Here is a 14,874-nt window from a genome sequence, read left to right on the forward strand (position 1 = left end):
AATGATGTTGAGCATCTTTTCATGTACTTATTGACCCTTTATGTATCTTCTTTGAAGAAATGTCCATTTATATCCTTTGCCACTTTTACTTTTTTACTTTTTTATTTTTATGGCTACACTGTGGCATATGCAAATTCTAGGGCCAGGGGTCAAATCAGAGCTGCAGCTGGGTCCTGTGCCACAGCCATAGCAACACCTGATCCAAGCTATATCTGTGACCTATGCTGCAGCTTGTGGCAATGCAAGATCTTTAACCCGCTGAGTGAGGCCTGAGGCCGTAGATTGAACTTGCATCCTCACAAAGTCAGATCCTTAACCTGCTGAGCCACAACGGGAACTCCTCCTTTGCCGCTTTTTAATTGAGTTGTTTTTTTTTACCATTGACTTGTAAGAGTCTTTTTTTAAATACATACATATTTTGGGTATTAAACTTTTATCAGATACATGAATTGCAAATATCCCGCCTATTCTGTAGGTTGTCTTTTTACTTTCTTTTTTGGCCACAGCTGCAGCATGTGGAAGTTCCTGGGCCAGGGATCTAATCTGAGCTGCAGCTGTGATCTATGCCACAGCTGTGGCATTGCTGGATCATTAACCCACTGTGCCATAGTGGGAACTCCTTTCTTGATGATGTCCTTTGAAATACAAAAGTTTTTAATTTTAATAATATACAATTTTTCTTTTGTTGCCTCTGCTTTTGGTGTCTTTTTATTTTTTTATTTTTTGTCTTTTTAGGGGTGCACCCACAGCATATGGAGGTTCCCAGGCTAGGCGTCTAACCGGAGCTATAGCTGCCAGCCTACGCCATAGCCACAGCAACGCCAGATCCAAGCCATGTCTGCAACCTACACCACAGCTCACGGCAACATTGGATCCTCAACCCACTGAGTGAGTCCAGGGATCGAACCCACAACCTCATGGTTCCTAGTCAAATTCGTTTCCCCTGTGCCACGATGGGAACTCCTGCTTTTGGTGTCTTATGTAAGTATCTTCATCCAGATCCCAGGTCATAAAGATTCTTCCCTATTTTTTCTTTTTTTTCTGGGAGATTGATAGTTTTACATCTTCATTGTAGGTCTTTAATCTATTTTGATTAATTTTGTTATGGTGTGAAATAATGATCCCACTTCATTCTTTAGCATATTGCTCTTCAGTTGTTCCAGTACCATTTGTTGAAAAGATGATTTTCCCCCTGTTGAATGGTCTTGGCACCCTGTTGAAAGTCCACTGACCATATGTATGACTTTATTTCTGGATTCTCAGTGCTATTCCATTATAAGTCCATTTGTATGCCAGTTTGATTACCATTGGTTTATATTAAGTTTTGAAATCGGGAAGTGTGATTATTCCTATTTTGTTCTTTTTTAAAAGATTGTTTTGGCTATTCTGGGTCCCTTGCAATTCCTTATGAATGTTGGAATCAGCTTGTCAGTTTCTACAGAGAAATCAGCTGAGAATCTCAGAGATTGCATTGAATCTGTGGATCATTTGAGGAGTATTAGCATCCTAACAATGTTAAATCTTCTGATCCAACACCATGGGATATTTTTCTGTTTGTTTAGGTCTTTAATTTCTTTAAACAATGTTGAAATATATAGTTCAATAAAGAGTGTTAGTTTTGCACTTCTTTAGAGTTTATTTTTTTCTAAGTATTTTTATTTTTGAAGCTATTGTAAGTGGAACTGTTAATTTCATTTTTTTGGATTGCTCATTGCTAATGTATAGAGATGCAACTGAATTTTGTGTTGATTTTGTACCTGCAGCTTTTCTGAACTCACTTTTAGTTCTAATAGCTTTCAGTGAATTCCTTAGGATTTTCTATATGAAAGATTGCATCATCTGTAAATAGAGATAATTCCTTTTATTACAATCTGGATGCCTTGTATTTCTTTTTCTTGCTTAATTTCCCTGACTAGAGCCTCTAGTAAAATCTTGAGTATAACTGGCAAGAGTGGATATCATTGTCTTGTTTCTTGTTCCTTCTATTTCTAGAAATTCCTTTAGTGTCTGTTTTGTAAGGTTGTCTGGTAGCAACAAATTCTCTCCGTTTTCGTTTATCTGGTAGAGGCTATTTCACCTGAGTGTTTTGAAAGCTAGCTTTGCTGGATATTGTATTCTTGGTTGACAGAGTTTCATAGTTGATAGATTTTCTTTAAGCACTTTGAGTTCATATTCTCCTGCTTACTGGCCTACATTGTTTCTACTGAAGTCAGTTGCTAACCTTAATGCAGTTCCCTTGTAAATGGAAAGTTGTTTTTCCTGTTGACACTTTTGGGATTTTCTCCTTGGCTTCGACTTGCAGTGTTTTTAGTATGATGTGCCTGGTTTGCACTTGTTAATAGCTTCTGTGGTGTTTTAATTATATTCCTGAATGAGAGAAATAGGAATGAGAGAAAGAAGAATTTGAGGAATAAAAATTTAGAGTATTGGGAGTTCCCATTGTGGCTTGGTGGTAATGAACCTGACTAGTATTCATGAGGATATGGGTTTGATCCCTGGCCTTGCTCAGTGGCTTAAGGATTCCACATTGCTGTGAGCTGTGGTGTAAGTTGCAGACATGGCTTGGATCCCACGTTGCTGTAGCTGTGGTATAGACTGGCAGCTGCAGCTCTGATTTGACCGCTAGCCTGGGAACCTCCATATGCTGCAGGTGTGGCCCTAAAAAGCAAAAAAATAAAATGAATTTAGTTTAATTTAATTTAAAAATTTAGAATATTATTCATCAGTATGAAAAAAAGCTCTTTTGGCAAGACTCAGTAAATGTGTATAACTGCTGCCCTCTTGGGTTGATATAAGGCACATGTTATTAAAAATAATTTGTACTGAGATTTATCTTTCTTCTTTCAAAGGTGTTAAAATCATCACACAACAAGTTCAACCAAGTAAAATCTTACCCAAACCAGTGACAGCAACTCTGCCCACCAGTAGCAATTCCCCTATCATGGTGGTTAGCAGTAATGGTGCAATTATGACAACTAAATTGGTAACCACTCCTACTGGTAAGTTTTCTTGAGCATCAGTCCATTCATTCATCATTTACTCATTGAGTAATTTCTCTGTAATTTCAGTAATTGCGGTGTGCTTGACACTGGGGATATAGGAATTAATGAGGCAGTTCTTCAAAGAGGCATTTCTTGACTCTTCCCTTCCTCCCAACTGAAATCAGCTCTATGCTGCTGTCATGTTCTTCTTCTTTCCCACTGTAAAGTGTACTACACTTTCTAATTATTTAGCTACTTGTTTGCTAATTTCTTTAATGTTATTCACTTTATCATACCATGATCTCCATGAGGATAAAGGACCATGTCTCTTCTATTCACTATATATATGTAGAGCTGATCTGTAAGGAGGTATTTAGTCGGGATTTGCTGCGTGAATGAAGACATAGCCGCAGCCCACAAAGATCTCAGTCTGAGGTTGAGAGACTATAATACAGTATCGTGTAGTAAGTGTTGCTCAGACTGAGAGAAGCCTAGGATGCCATTTTACCCAGAGATAGGAGAGCGTCTAGTCTATGTCCAAGAAAGTGACAACTGAGAAAATTTAAATTAATATCACCCTTTGTGACCTTGAGCAATTTACTTGAATTCCTCTCAGCCTTTCCCCTTGTCTATTTCAATGTGATAATAATACCTATACCATAAAGTTATTGGAAGTATTAAATGAAAGCAGCTATGTCAAGTCCCCAGCAGAATGCTCAATAGCCATAATTATTAATTAATATTAGAAATAGCCATTACTATTATTCTAAATTTTAAAGTTGTCTTACCAAACTTTGAAGAGGTCCAGATTTAGATGATAGAATCTAAAGAGTGTAAAATGATTCCTGTTTTAAGTTTATAAGCTGTCATCTATTGGTTAGTAAATGTAGGTATAAATATTGCCCTTTATCTGCCTTAGGCTTTAATATCTCTATTTTCAGCAACAGAACAGAGATATACTTGAAGCAACATGCCCAAGGTCACAGCCAGTAAAAGGCAGGACCAGGATTTGAATCCAGATCTCTTTGACTCCAAAAAAATCGTAAAATATAGATAACATAAAATTTACCATTTTCACCATTTTTAAAGGTACAGTTCATTGGCATTGAATGCATTCACATTGTTTCACACTGTCTAGCTCCAGCACCTTTTTCATCTTCCCGAACTGAAATGCTGTGCCCATTAAACAACAACTCTCCATTTCCACCTTCCCTTAGTCCCTGGCAACCGCTGTTCTATTTTCTGGCTCTTTGCAAAGCCTATGCTTTAAAAACACTGTTATTCTTACATTAAATCTATCCTACTTCACCCAAAACTCTCTTCCATTTGGTACGAAGATAGTAGTGTTATGTAGATATGACTCCTCATGTTAGGGAAAGGTAGGAAAAAATAATGTGTCTCTGCTTATGTATCTATATTAGAATAAGGGTGTCTAATTTAAAATAAAAGCTTAAATTGAAATACTTTCCAATTATAATTAATTCAAACTTTGTATCTTTATAGCATATTTATTTTGCACTAGATTATTTTTTTCTGATTCAATGTATAGTTATAATCAATTTAAACTAATTCTACTTTAACCTTCTTCCCTTTCTCCCTTTTCTGGGTAGTAATTGTATTTTAAAATAGTGAATACTGACTTTCTAAAACCATTTTTGCGAGGGGTGGTTTGAAAATGATTATCACAGTGACCTCTAAATCTAATAATCATAAAAAAAATTCTTTTCAGTTGAAGAAGGTACTATCTATCTTCATTCTCCCTAGAATGAAGTACTTAGGAAAGTACTTCTGAGTTAACAGATTTGTAAGAAACAGCAGTCTTATCTGATTATTATTATTATTATTTCTTAATGGCCACATCTCTGGCATGTGGCAGATTTCAGACCAGGGACTGAATCTGAGCTGTAGCTGTGACCTATGCTGCAGCTGTGGCAATGCCAGCTCCTTTAACCCACTGTGCTGGGCCAGGGATCGAACCTGTGCCTCTGTAGCAACCTGAGCTGCTATAGTCAGATTCTTAACCTACTGTGCCACAGCAGGAACTCCTTATCTGGTTAATTTTTAATTCCCATTTGGGCAAAGAAAAAAGTCCTTGAAATAGTGAGGAACAGTTTAAATTCCTTTGAGAGATATGAAGAAAAATATTCTAGCAGCTCAGTTAAAGCTGAGAAATATGTAAAAAGTGACCTTTTTAGCCTAAAAAGAAATATTCCCGGCAACTCTTGGCAGCTTCAACTTTAGTCTCTAGTAAAGTGATGGAATAACTCTTTAAAAGATGGAAATATATTTGGAGGAGAATGGAGTACAAAATAGTAAAAGTTTATAAAATTTTAAGCAAACAAAATACTGCCTTATTTGCTGAGTACTGACGTTGGGTTTGGCAGTGAGACAGCCTGAAACAGATGTAGAGACCTTGAAATGTATAACAGAAATATCTAAATTGCTCTGGCAGGAAAGATGATTAAATTTAAGTTTCTTTTGGCATAAAGCTAGTGGAAGAAGGGTAGTGGAAGAAGGGAACAGAGTTGGGTATACTTTTTCTTGGGGTTAGTAATTTGATGCAACACATCGCAAAATTTTATGTGTAAAATTAATTCAAATTGAATTGGCTGTAGTTCTTGCTGTGTGCATTGAAAACTGGCTGTAAATTGTTATTTAATGTCTTGACACCTTGAAATTCCATTTTCAAGTTAAAGCAATGTGGATTACATTGAATTATAGTTAAACTGTATACATTGTCATTCTCCTGTAAGTAATGACAGGCTTTTCTCTTGGCATTTCCCTTGTTATAGGCACACAGGCAACCTATACCCGGCCAACTGTGAGCCCATCTCTAGGTCGGATGGCTGCAACCCCTGGAGCTGCAACCTACGTGAAAACCACCAGTGGTAGCATCATTACAGTAGTACCCAAATCATTAGCTACCTTGGGGGGCAAGATAATTAGCAGTAATATAGTTTCTGGTAGGTATACCTGAAATATGTTAAAGGTATAGGTGACCAGTAAGATGAAAAAACGTTTCACTCTCGAAGAATTCTGTTTGATCTCAGTTTTCTGCTTAGAAAGTTTAGAGTTTTGTTTTTAGTCCTGATATTTAATGATTAAGTATAGTTTTTTAGTTTGAGTGTTAAATCTCCAGATGTTAAGTTTTTGAGAGTTTTAAAATAAAAAGAACATTTAGTTACTTTTAATTACAATGGAAAAATTATTGTTTATATTTGCATAGAGATTTTTTTTTCGTTTACAAAGTATTCTCCCATTTATCGATTCGTTCATACCCCATAACTGTGAAATAGTTGGTATCATTCCCAGTTTATAGGTACAGACATATTTAAGTTTAGAGAGACGAACTTGACTTTTCCAAAACCATGCAAGCTAGATAGTGGGAGAACTGGTGTTTATTTGTCTGAATGTGTTTTAGGGACCATATCATACTTTCAATTACTGATGTCACTTTAGCATATTAAAAATAAAATACTTGAATATTTTTATTTTCTTTTCACCATTTATATTGTCTATTTACTTTTTAAAAATATTTTACTAAGATAATGAAGGCTAATATTTATTGGTATTTTGGAACCTTACCTGGTTTTTATTAGTTCATTAATTCCTCAAGTATTTGGGTTGTGTACCCTGAAGTGGAATAACGTGGCATCCATTCTCATTGATTATTATTTTTTAATTAAAGTGATGTAAATAACCTCTGACCAAGCAAGCCATGTGGACTTTAACTGTCTACCATTTTTGTAGACTACCCATATTTTGTATGCCCCAGGTGAGTTGTTCTAACATTTTTTAAATGAAGGGATTGAAGTTCCTGGCAGCAATATGATGTTGCTGATAACTCAATGATTGGAAAAAAAACAAAGCAGGGCATGGTATTGGCATAAAACACTATATTTAAAGCTGCTAATTTTGGCTCTGCTCTTTAAGTGTAAGTGAGAAACTTCAGTGTTTGCCAAACCGAGAAGGGTGAAGCTAGTAGGGAAAGAATCATCATACTCCAGCTTTTAAAAGGATATTTTAAATAACACAGTTAAAGCTCAAATTATAATTTATTACCTGACAGTATCTTTAAATAGTATAGAGCATATACTTAAACACTTTGCAAAAAGTAATCATATTTTTTATTAATGTGTAGCTTTTTATGACCATAAGGATTTTTTCTTTACTTAGTATGAGTTCATAATACTGTCTAGCTTGAAGGAATGTCTACATGTCATGACCCTCTGTTTTCAAAGCTTATTAATGAATTAGCTGCTTTGTAGGGGATTAGAGCAATACAAGCAAGCACATTTTCTTAGAAGCAAAAAGGTAGTGAGATATATACCCTATATAGATACACATTTTATCCACTTTTGTTTTTATTTCTTATTTTTTTCTCTTTTTTAGGGCCACACCCACAGCATAGGGAGGTTCCAGGCTAGGGGTCAAATTGGAGCTGCAGCCCTCCGCCTATGCCACCGCGGCCCAGGATCTGAGCCATGTCTGTGACCTACACCACAGCTCATGGAAATGCAGGTCCTTAACCCACTGAGTGAGGCCGGGGATCGAAAGGGCAACCCCCTGGTTACTAGTTGGATTTGTTTCCCCTTCGCCACAATAGGAACTCCCACCTTTGTTTTAAAATAAAAGGTAACTCACAGTTAGTTGCTATTTCAAGTGTATGAGTATACAGGGGAGGAGTTCTTAAACTTCTTTAGTACTGTAATATATGTTGGACTCACATATGAAACAGCTTTATTCATTGCATGGGTCTCATTTTGCCCCTACCTCTGTTGCACTACTTGATGCTTTTATTCTAATTTAGACATTTTTCTGCCTTCATCCATGATCAGATGCTGGATGTTGGAGTGCATGCTCCCACCAGCCCCTCAACAACAAAAATATACTTTTCATAAAATACCCTCAAACACATAGCTTTAAGAATAGAAGACTTTAGGAGTTCCCCTTGTGGCGCACTGGAAACGAATCCGACTAGGAACCATGAGGTTGTGGGTTCGATCCCTGGCCTCGCTCAGTGGGTTAAGGATCCGGCGTTGCCGTGAGCTGTCGTGTAGGTCGCAGACGTGGCTCAGATCTGGTGTTCCTGTGGCTCTGGCATAGGCCGGCAGCAACAGCTCTGATTGACCCCTAGCCTGGGAACCGCCATATGCCATGGGTGCGGCCCCAAAAAGACAAAAGACCAAAAAAAAAAAAAAAAAAAAAAAAAAAGAAAAAAAAGGGAATAGGAGACTTTAAAAAAATGATACCTTTCCTTTTATTATGGGGAATCTGATTTGGAAAGTATAGGAAGTATACATAGAAAATTAAAAACCTATAATTTTCACCATCCAGAGAAATTTGTTAAAATTTAAGTGTTTATATATATATATACTTTTTTTTTTTTGGTCTTTTTAGGGCCGCAGCCACAGTCCGTGGAAGTTCCCAGGCTAGGGGTCGAATTCAAGCTGCAATTGCTGGCCTTTGCCACAGCCACAGCAACGCCACATGCAAGCCTCGTCTGCGACCTGTACCACAGCTCACGGCAACGCCAGATCCTTAACTCACTGACAGAGGCCAGGGATTGAACCTGCAACCTCCTGGATACTAGTTGGGCCACAACTGAGCCACAGCGGGAACTCCCCATTGTACATAAATTATTATGCGAAGTTCTTTTTTTTTTTTTTTTTGTCTTTTGTCTTTTTTTGTTGTTGTTGTTGTTGCTATTTCTTGGGCCGCTCCCGTGGCATATGGAGGTTCCCAGGCTAGGGGTCGAATCGGAGCTGTAGCCACCAGCCTACGCCAGAGCCACAGCAACGCGGGATCCGAGCCGCATCTGCAACCTACACCACAGCTCACGGCAACGCCGGATCGTTAACCCACTGAGCAAGGGCAGGGACCGAACCCACAACCTCATGGTTCCTAGTCGGATTCGTTAACCACTGCGCCACGACGGGAACTCCGGAAGTTCTTATTTCTTTTGTATAATATCCTAGAAGGCAAGTTTATGCTTCCAAAGTGCTTTCTAGAAAGATCAAGCTTTTTTTTTTCCATTGGAATAAGCAATTAAATGGAAGGCGTTGACTGTTTTTGGGGTTACTTAACTCATGAAGTTATTTAGCTTATGGAGTCAAATATTAACTTATATGCGTATATATAGAGAGAACTAACAGATATGTAAGTCTTTCATTAGCTTTGTTGAAGGTTGTTGAAACATCCTGCCTATTTTATGCAGAAAATTGGATCTTTCAGAAATAAAGTCATTATCTTGAGTCTAAGGACTGTGTAAGAAAGTGAGGCAGTGGCAAGACTTTGATTCCCTTCATCTTTAGGACAATGTCCAGGCAAGGAGCTAGCGTTTGTATATGTTTTCATTCATTCATTTGCTCATTCTTTGAACAAAGTAACATATAAAACGTTACCCAAGAGACCAAGATTGTCAGAGTGATTTAAGAATATGTGACTAGTAAAATCTAGGCCAATAAGTGTGTGTTGTTTAAGCCTACCTGCCATAATGCTCAAACATTTATAGACATCTTATTTTTTAATGGAAATCCCTGCAGCATGTCAGTATTATAGCCCATGATCCCAATGTGATTCACAGCTCCTAGCACCCATTGCATCTTGACTCTTATAAGTAAAGACTGTATATATAGATGAGTTCTCTGATGGCTAGAAGCTAGCTTCTGGGTTGGGTGCTGAGATACACGGTGGTGTGCATGCGGTGCCTTCTCTGCCTTAAGGAATGCTAAACAAATGAACTTGTGTACATTCTCTTGTAATGTGAGAACTACAGACTGAACGCTGTGAAAGCATAGAGGGAGACACTTTAATGAGTAGTAGATGTCATCTGAGATGTGGGAACATGCTGTTGCAATTTTAAACTTTTATAAGTTGATAATTCTTGTCATAAATTGTATTCTATCTTAATGTGATGCTGTACTTGCTTTTCCTTATGCTATGCCTTTTCCTTCTGTTTTCTAACACTGCCTCCCCCCCCATTTTGTTAAGCAGGTGAACTTGGTTTGCATCTGTCTCATAAATTGACTCATTTGTGATGGAAAGGATTTGACATTTTTGTAGTTTAAATATAATTCATTTGTTAAGCAAGTTTTGTCAAAAAAGTGGTCCTTGTACTTTGGTGTAGAGTTAAACCTAGGTTTACATTTCCTTGAGCTAGTTTTTAATGCATACTTTCTAAAAAGACTTTTTTTAAATTTTTTATTATTATTATTATTATTATTTTTGTCTTTTTGCTATTTCTTGGGCCGCTCCGGCGGCATATGGAGATTCCCAGGCTAGGGGTCCAATCGGAGCCATAGCCACCAGCCTACGCCAGAGCCACAGCAACCAACACGGGATCTGAGCCATGTCTGCGACCTACACCACAGCTCACGGCAACGCCGGATCGTTAACCCACTGAGCAAGGGCAGGGACCGAACCCGCAACCTCATGGTTCCTAGTTGGATTCGTTAACCACTGCGCCATGACGGGAACTCCAAAAGACTTTTTTTTAAATGGCCACACCCACAGCATATGGAAGTTCCCAGGCCAAGATTGAATCTGAGCCACAAGCTGTGACTGGCACCCCAGCTGCAGCACCGCCAGATCCTTTAACCCTCTTCCCTGGGCCAGGGGTCAAAGCTGCACCTCCTCAGAAACCTGAGCCTCTGCATTCAGATTCTTAACCCACTGTGCCACAGTGGGAACTCCTAAAAACACTTTTTAAAATTAAATAATTTGGTGAGACAGCATTATCAATGGAGCCATCATAATCACATATGAGGGATTGGAGTTAATTAAGAGTTAAAGTTGATATAAGTGAATCATGAGCAGTTTGGTTTTCATGGAAGTTCCCAGGCCAGGGATCCAACCTGAGCCCCAGCAGCAACCCAAGCTGCTGTAGTAACAACGCTGGATCCTTAACCCGCTATGCCACAAGAAAAATCCTAATCAGTCGTGTTTTTAATGTGTATCCTCTGTGCTTAGTCATTTGATAAATGATATGCAAGCCTATAGAAGAAAAATATGACCTGCCTGTTTCCACAGGCAAAGGAAATTACAGGCACAGAAGTAGCATTGGGACTGGTGTGTTCAGAGCCCAGTGTGGAGACTGTCACACTGAAAGGGAAGTGTGTAGCGGATAATTCTGAAAACTGAAGTCTGATGGAACCTGGTGGGCTAAGCAGAGGAGTTTTATCTTTGTGTGATAGGTAATAGGAAGCCCTAGTGAAGAAGTTCCTTGTTAGACTAGAGTTTATGATGTGTATCGTGGAGTAGGAACAAATAAGACCAAACTGGTAGATTTAGGCAAGATTATAAAGGATTTTGAAAGCCAGTAGGGAAAGTTAGAACTAAATACACTGGCCATTTGGAAGGTTTTCGACCAGTTTCACATATTGTTGGTTCTTGACTTGATGAAATGAGTTTGGTTTTTTGTTTGTTTGTTTGTTTGTTTGTTTTTGTTGTTGTTGTTTGATGTGACGGGGCACTTCAGAATGATTTGCATGATAGAGGAACTTGAAATAGGGAGGAAAATACGGAAAGCCAAAAGAGATGTGGGCCTGCCTATGGAGCTGGCATTAATAACATTTTGAAAGAAGACATGCTGGTGTCAAATTGAGTTTATTCACATACTCATTATACAATAATTACTTGAGTAATTGCCATACAGTGTGGGCTAAGCACTGAGGAGTCAGTGACATAAAAAGATAGTGTGGAGCTAAGGGGCTTTCATTTTTGGGGGACTACAGGGAGTGAAGACAAGACAAGACTCAAAGATTTGCATCAGGATTTCCAACTTGGACAATTAGAAGAATATAGGGTACAAATTTATTTATTTATTTATGTCTTTTTTGGGCCGTACCTGCAGCATATGGATGTTCCCAGGCTACGGGTCTAGTTGGAGCTGTAGCCACTGGCCTACGCCAGAGCCACAGCAACACAGAATCCAAGCCGCGTCTTTGACCTACACCACAGCTCATGGCAATGCCGGATCCTTAACCCACTGAGCAAGGCCAGGGATCGAACCGACAACCTCATGGTTCCTAGTCGGATTCGTTAACCACTGAGCCACAATGGGAACTCCTAGGGTATAAATTTAATAGGTAAATTTGATAGGTGGAAGAGAAGCAGGTTGTGGAAGGATGTGAGAGAGAGAATAAGATAATATTATGTTTGGGTCATTAGATATAGATCTACTAAATAGATCTTAATGGTGGAAAAAATGAATTATATATATGTATATAAATTAGAGTGTCATCCTCAGAGTCTTCAGAGTGCTGCAGGTTATAAGAGTACACATTTCATCTGACTTGATCTGTGAGTGTTCATTTTGTCTTTTTTGGTCAAATAAAAATAGATGACATTTCTTTTCCTAGGTTTTCTGTACATTTTAGTATTATATGAGTATTTTGATAAGTATTTACCTCTTTTTTTATCTTTTTTGAAGAGTTTTTCTATCATGCTCGTCATATATATAGGTATATATAGGTAATGTTCTTGGGAGGAATTTTTGTCATGAAATAGAGATCCTAGTTTGTTTCACTTAACTAGTCAGGAGAGGATTATTTGAGAAACAGGGTGATAATTTTAGATTCTGAATTTGGTGTGTAGGTCCTCAGCTTCCAAAAAGGTGAATGGTCAATGCTTACCCTTCTCTCATTCTAGGACAACTTGTAGTTTTATTCCAGGCCTTCACGTTCATCCTCATGGCAGTCTTCACATCATCTAGGAATGACAGTGACCACATGTATTGATTGTGTACAACATAAAAAGAAGTAACCAAATATCTCTAGTCCTTAACTGAGGCCTCCTTTTCTCCCCCCTTCTCTAAGGAACGACCACCAAAATCACTACAATCCCCATGACTTCCAAGCCCAATGTGATTGTTGTGCAAAAGACCACAGGAAAAGGAACGACCATTCAAGGCCTCCCGGGCAAAAACGTTGTCACAACGTTGCTAAATGCTGGAGTAAGTAAGAGCTTGAACTGCAGACTCAGCAATCTACACAGATTCTACACAGATTTTACACAGATTTTAGAGACCAGCTATACAAACATTTGTCTAAGGATTTCAGAGCTCACAATGGGCAGAATGGCTTGATTTACCACTGCTGTGATGGAACGACTCTTAAAACATCACCTACCGATGCCATTTTTTACAGTAATTTCTAAAACATGTTGCTCGTAGGTCAGTTTCTTAGATGCTTAGCTTGGTCTAGATGGAAGATTTCACTGGCTTAACTGTCAGGGGACACTTTTATTCCTGCTTATGGCCAATAGATAATAGTCTAGTATTTCACCTGGGCTGGGCAAAGAGAAATATTTGGGGCTAAAGCTAAATTTATGACAAGAATTCGTTGCTTTCATTTTTAGTTTTTGAGCTAGCGGGGGAAAAAAATCAAATAACAGATGTATTTATAGTTCCAAAGGCAAGCTGTTAGGAGGTTTGGAGTTAGCCAAACCTGGCCTTTGTTTCTATCATAGTTGTTTGACTTTGACTTATTCAACGTCTCTCATCCTTAATTTCCTCATTTGTATGTTAAGGATGATCTCTACCAGTGAGTTTGTTGAGTAACTGGTAGATCTTTTCAAAGTGCTTAGAACAGTATATGGCACATAGGAAGTCCTTGAAGTGTTTTTTCTTACTGTTACTACTCTTGGTTCCTAGCTGTCCGGTCTTGGTAATGTCCCTACTTTGCTGGAGAAGAGAATGCTATACTTCATTGTAGTTGACCTCTAGTAGCTCTCTAGGCATTGCAGTCTTTATAGTGTTAGTAAGGGTAGGATTTTTTTCATCATGTGGGAAAACATAGATCGTTGAGAAACAATTTATGTTTAGCCTGAGTTTACATAATAAGCCAAAAGTAAAACCAGGATTAGAATTCAGATTTTCAGGACCCTTTATTTTCTGATTTGTAATTTAATAGAACTTGGTGTTAAAGGGGATGCCGTGTGCTCTAGGTCCTGTGGTCACATAGATCTAAGAATACCAGCCGTTAGATATATCTGATAGCAACAGTTTGACACAGGAAATGGTAGTAAAACAAGCAGCTCAGAGTATAAGACCACCCTCTTCACTACATATGCACATGCACCGACACTCAAAACGTGTTCACCTGTGCGTGCATACACACCCACACACACCAGAAGAGCTTTTTCAAAAAATAACCTGCAAGTTTTGATTGGCTTTTGAGTCATTGTAATTACACCTGGACAGGGCCCATGGAATGACTTTATAGTCAGACATGCCCACTCGCAAACTAGTAACTCTTGGCAAGTGAACTACCACTCATTCCAGAGATGCTGTGAACGGGTGTGTGTGTGTGTGTGTGTGTTAAAATAAGTAATCACATGATTGGCAGACACTTCATGTTTCCTTTTAAATAACTGCAGCAGGTAGTTAAACTTGTGAGTTTTGTAATCATTTAGCTCTAAATTCACAGAGTGATTACCTTTTTGCCAACTCCTTGGTTGCTTTGTTTTTACTGGCTGCTGAGTTTAGAGGGCCACACATTTAGGTGATGATGACTAAAAATTAAGGAAAACTGGAGTTCCCGCTATGGCACAGTGGGTTAAGAATCTGACTGCAGCAATTTGGGTCGCTGTGGAGGTGTGGGTTCGATCCCCAGCACAGTGCAGTGGGCTGAAGGATCCAGCAATGCCGCAGTGTGGCGTAGGTCACAGCTGTGGCTTGGATTCAGTCCCAGGCCTGGAAACTTCCATGTGCTGTGCATATGGCAATAAAATTGAAAGAAAAGAAAAAACTGATTAGGTGAAAAAATTTCAGATCCTTTCCTTTTAAATTTTTTGGATTTTAATTTTTAAAATTTTAATAATTTAATAAAATAGCTGTATTTGAATTTAATTTAGTTAAGCTCAAATATTGACTCCATAAATGACCAGAAAT

At 38.3% G+C, this 14,874-nt stretch overlaps 1 protein-coding gene across 50 annotated transcripts in view; it reads left to right on the forward strand.

Moving 5' to 3' along the window:
• Nucleotides 1-14,874, forward strand: part of EMSY (EMSY transcriptional repressor, BRCA2 interacting) — an 87,947-nt gene that overhangs the window by 44,255 nt on the left and 28,818 nt on the right. For all 50 annotated transcript variants that reach the window (XM_005667141.4, XM_084975282.1, XM_005667144.4 and 47 more), the window contains 3 exons: nt 2,850-2,999; nt 5,774-5,944; nt 12,800-12,936. In XM_005667141.4, coding sequence (XP_005667198.1) covers nt 2,850-2,999; nt 5,774-5,944; nt 12,800-12,936 — 458 coding nt within the window. The remainder of the gene's footprint in view (nt 1-2,849; nt 3,000-5,773; nt 5,945-12,799; nt 12,937-14,874) is intronic.

The sequence above is a fragment of the Sus scrofa genome, chromosome 9, assembly GCF_054392235.1.
Source record: "Sus scrofa isolate SSC_HxYL_T2T_F1_AM1 chromosome 9, Sscrofa_HxYL_maternal_Yorkshire_Landrace_v2.0, whole genome shotgun sequence".
NCBI classification, from domain to species: Eukaryota; Metazoa; Chordata; class Mammalia; order Artiodactyla; family Suidae; genus Sus; species Sus scrofa.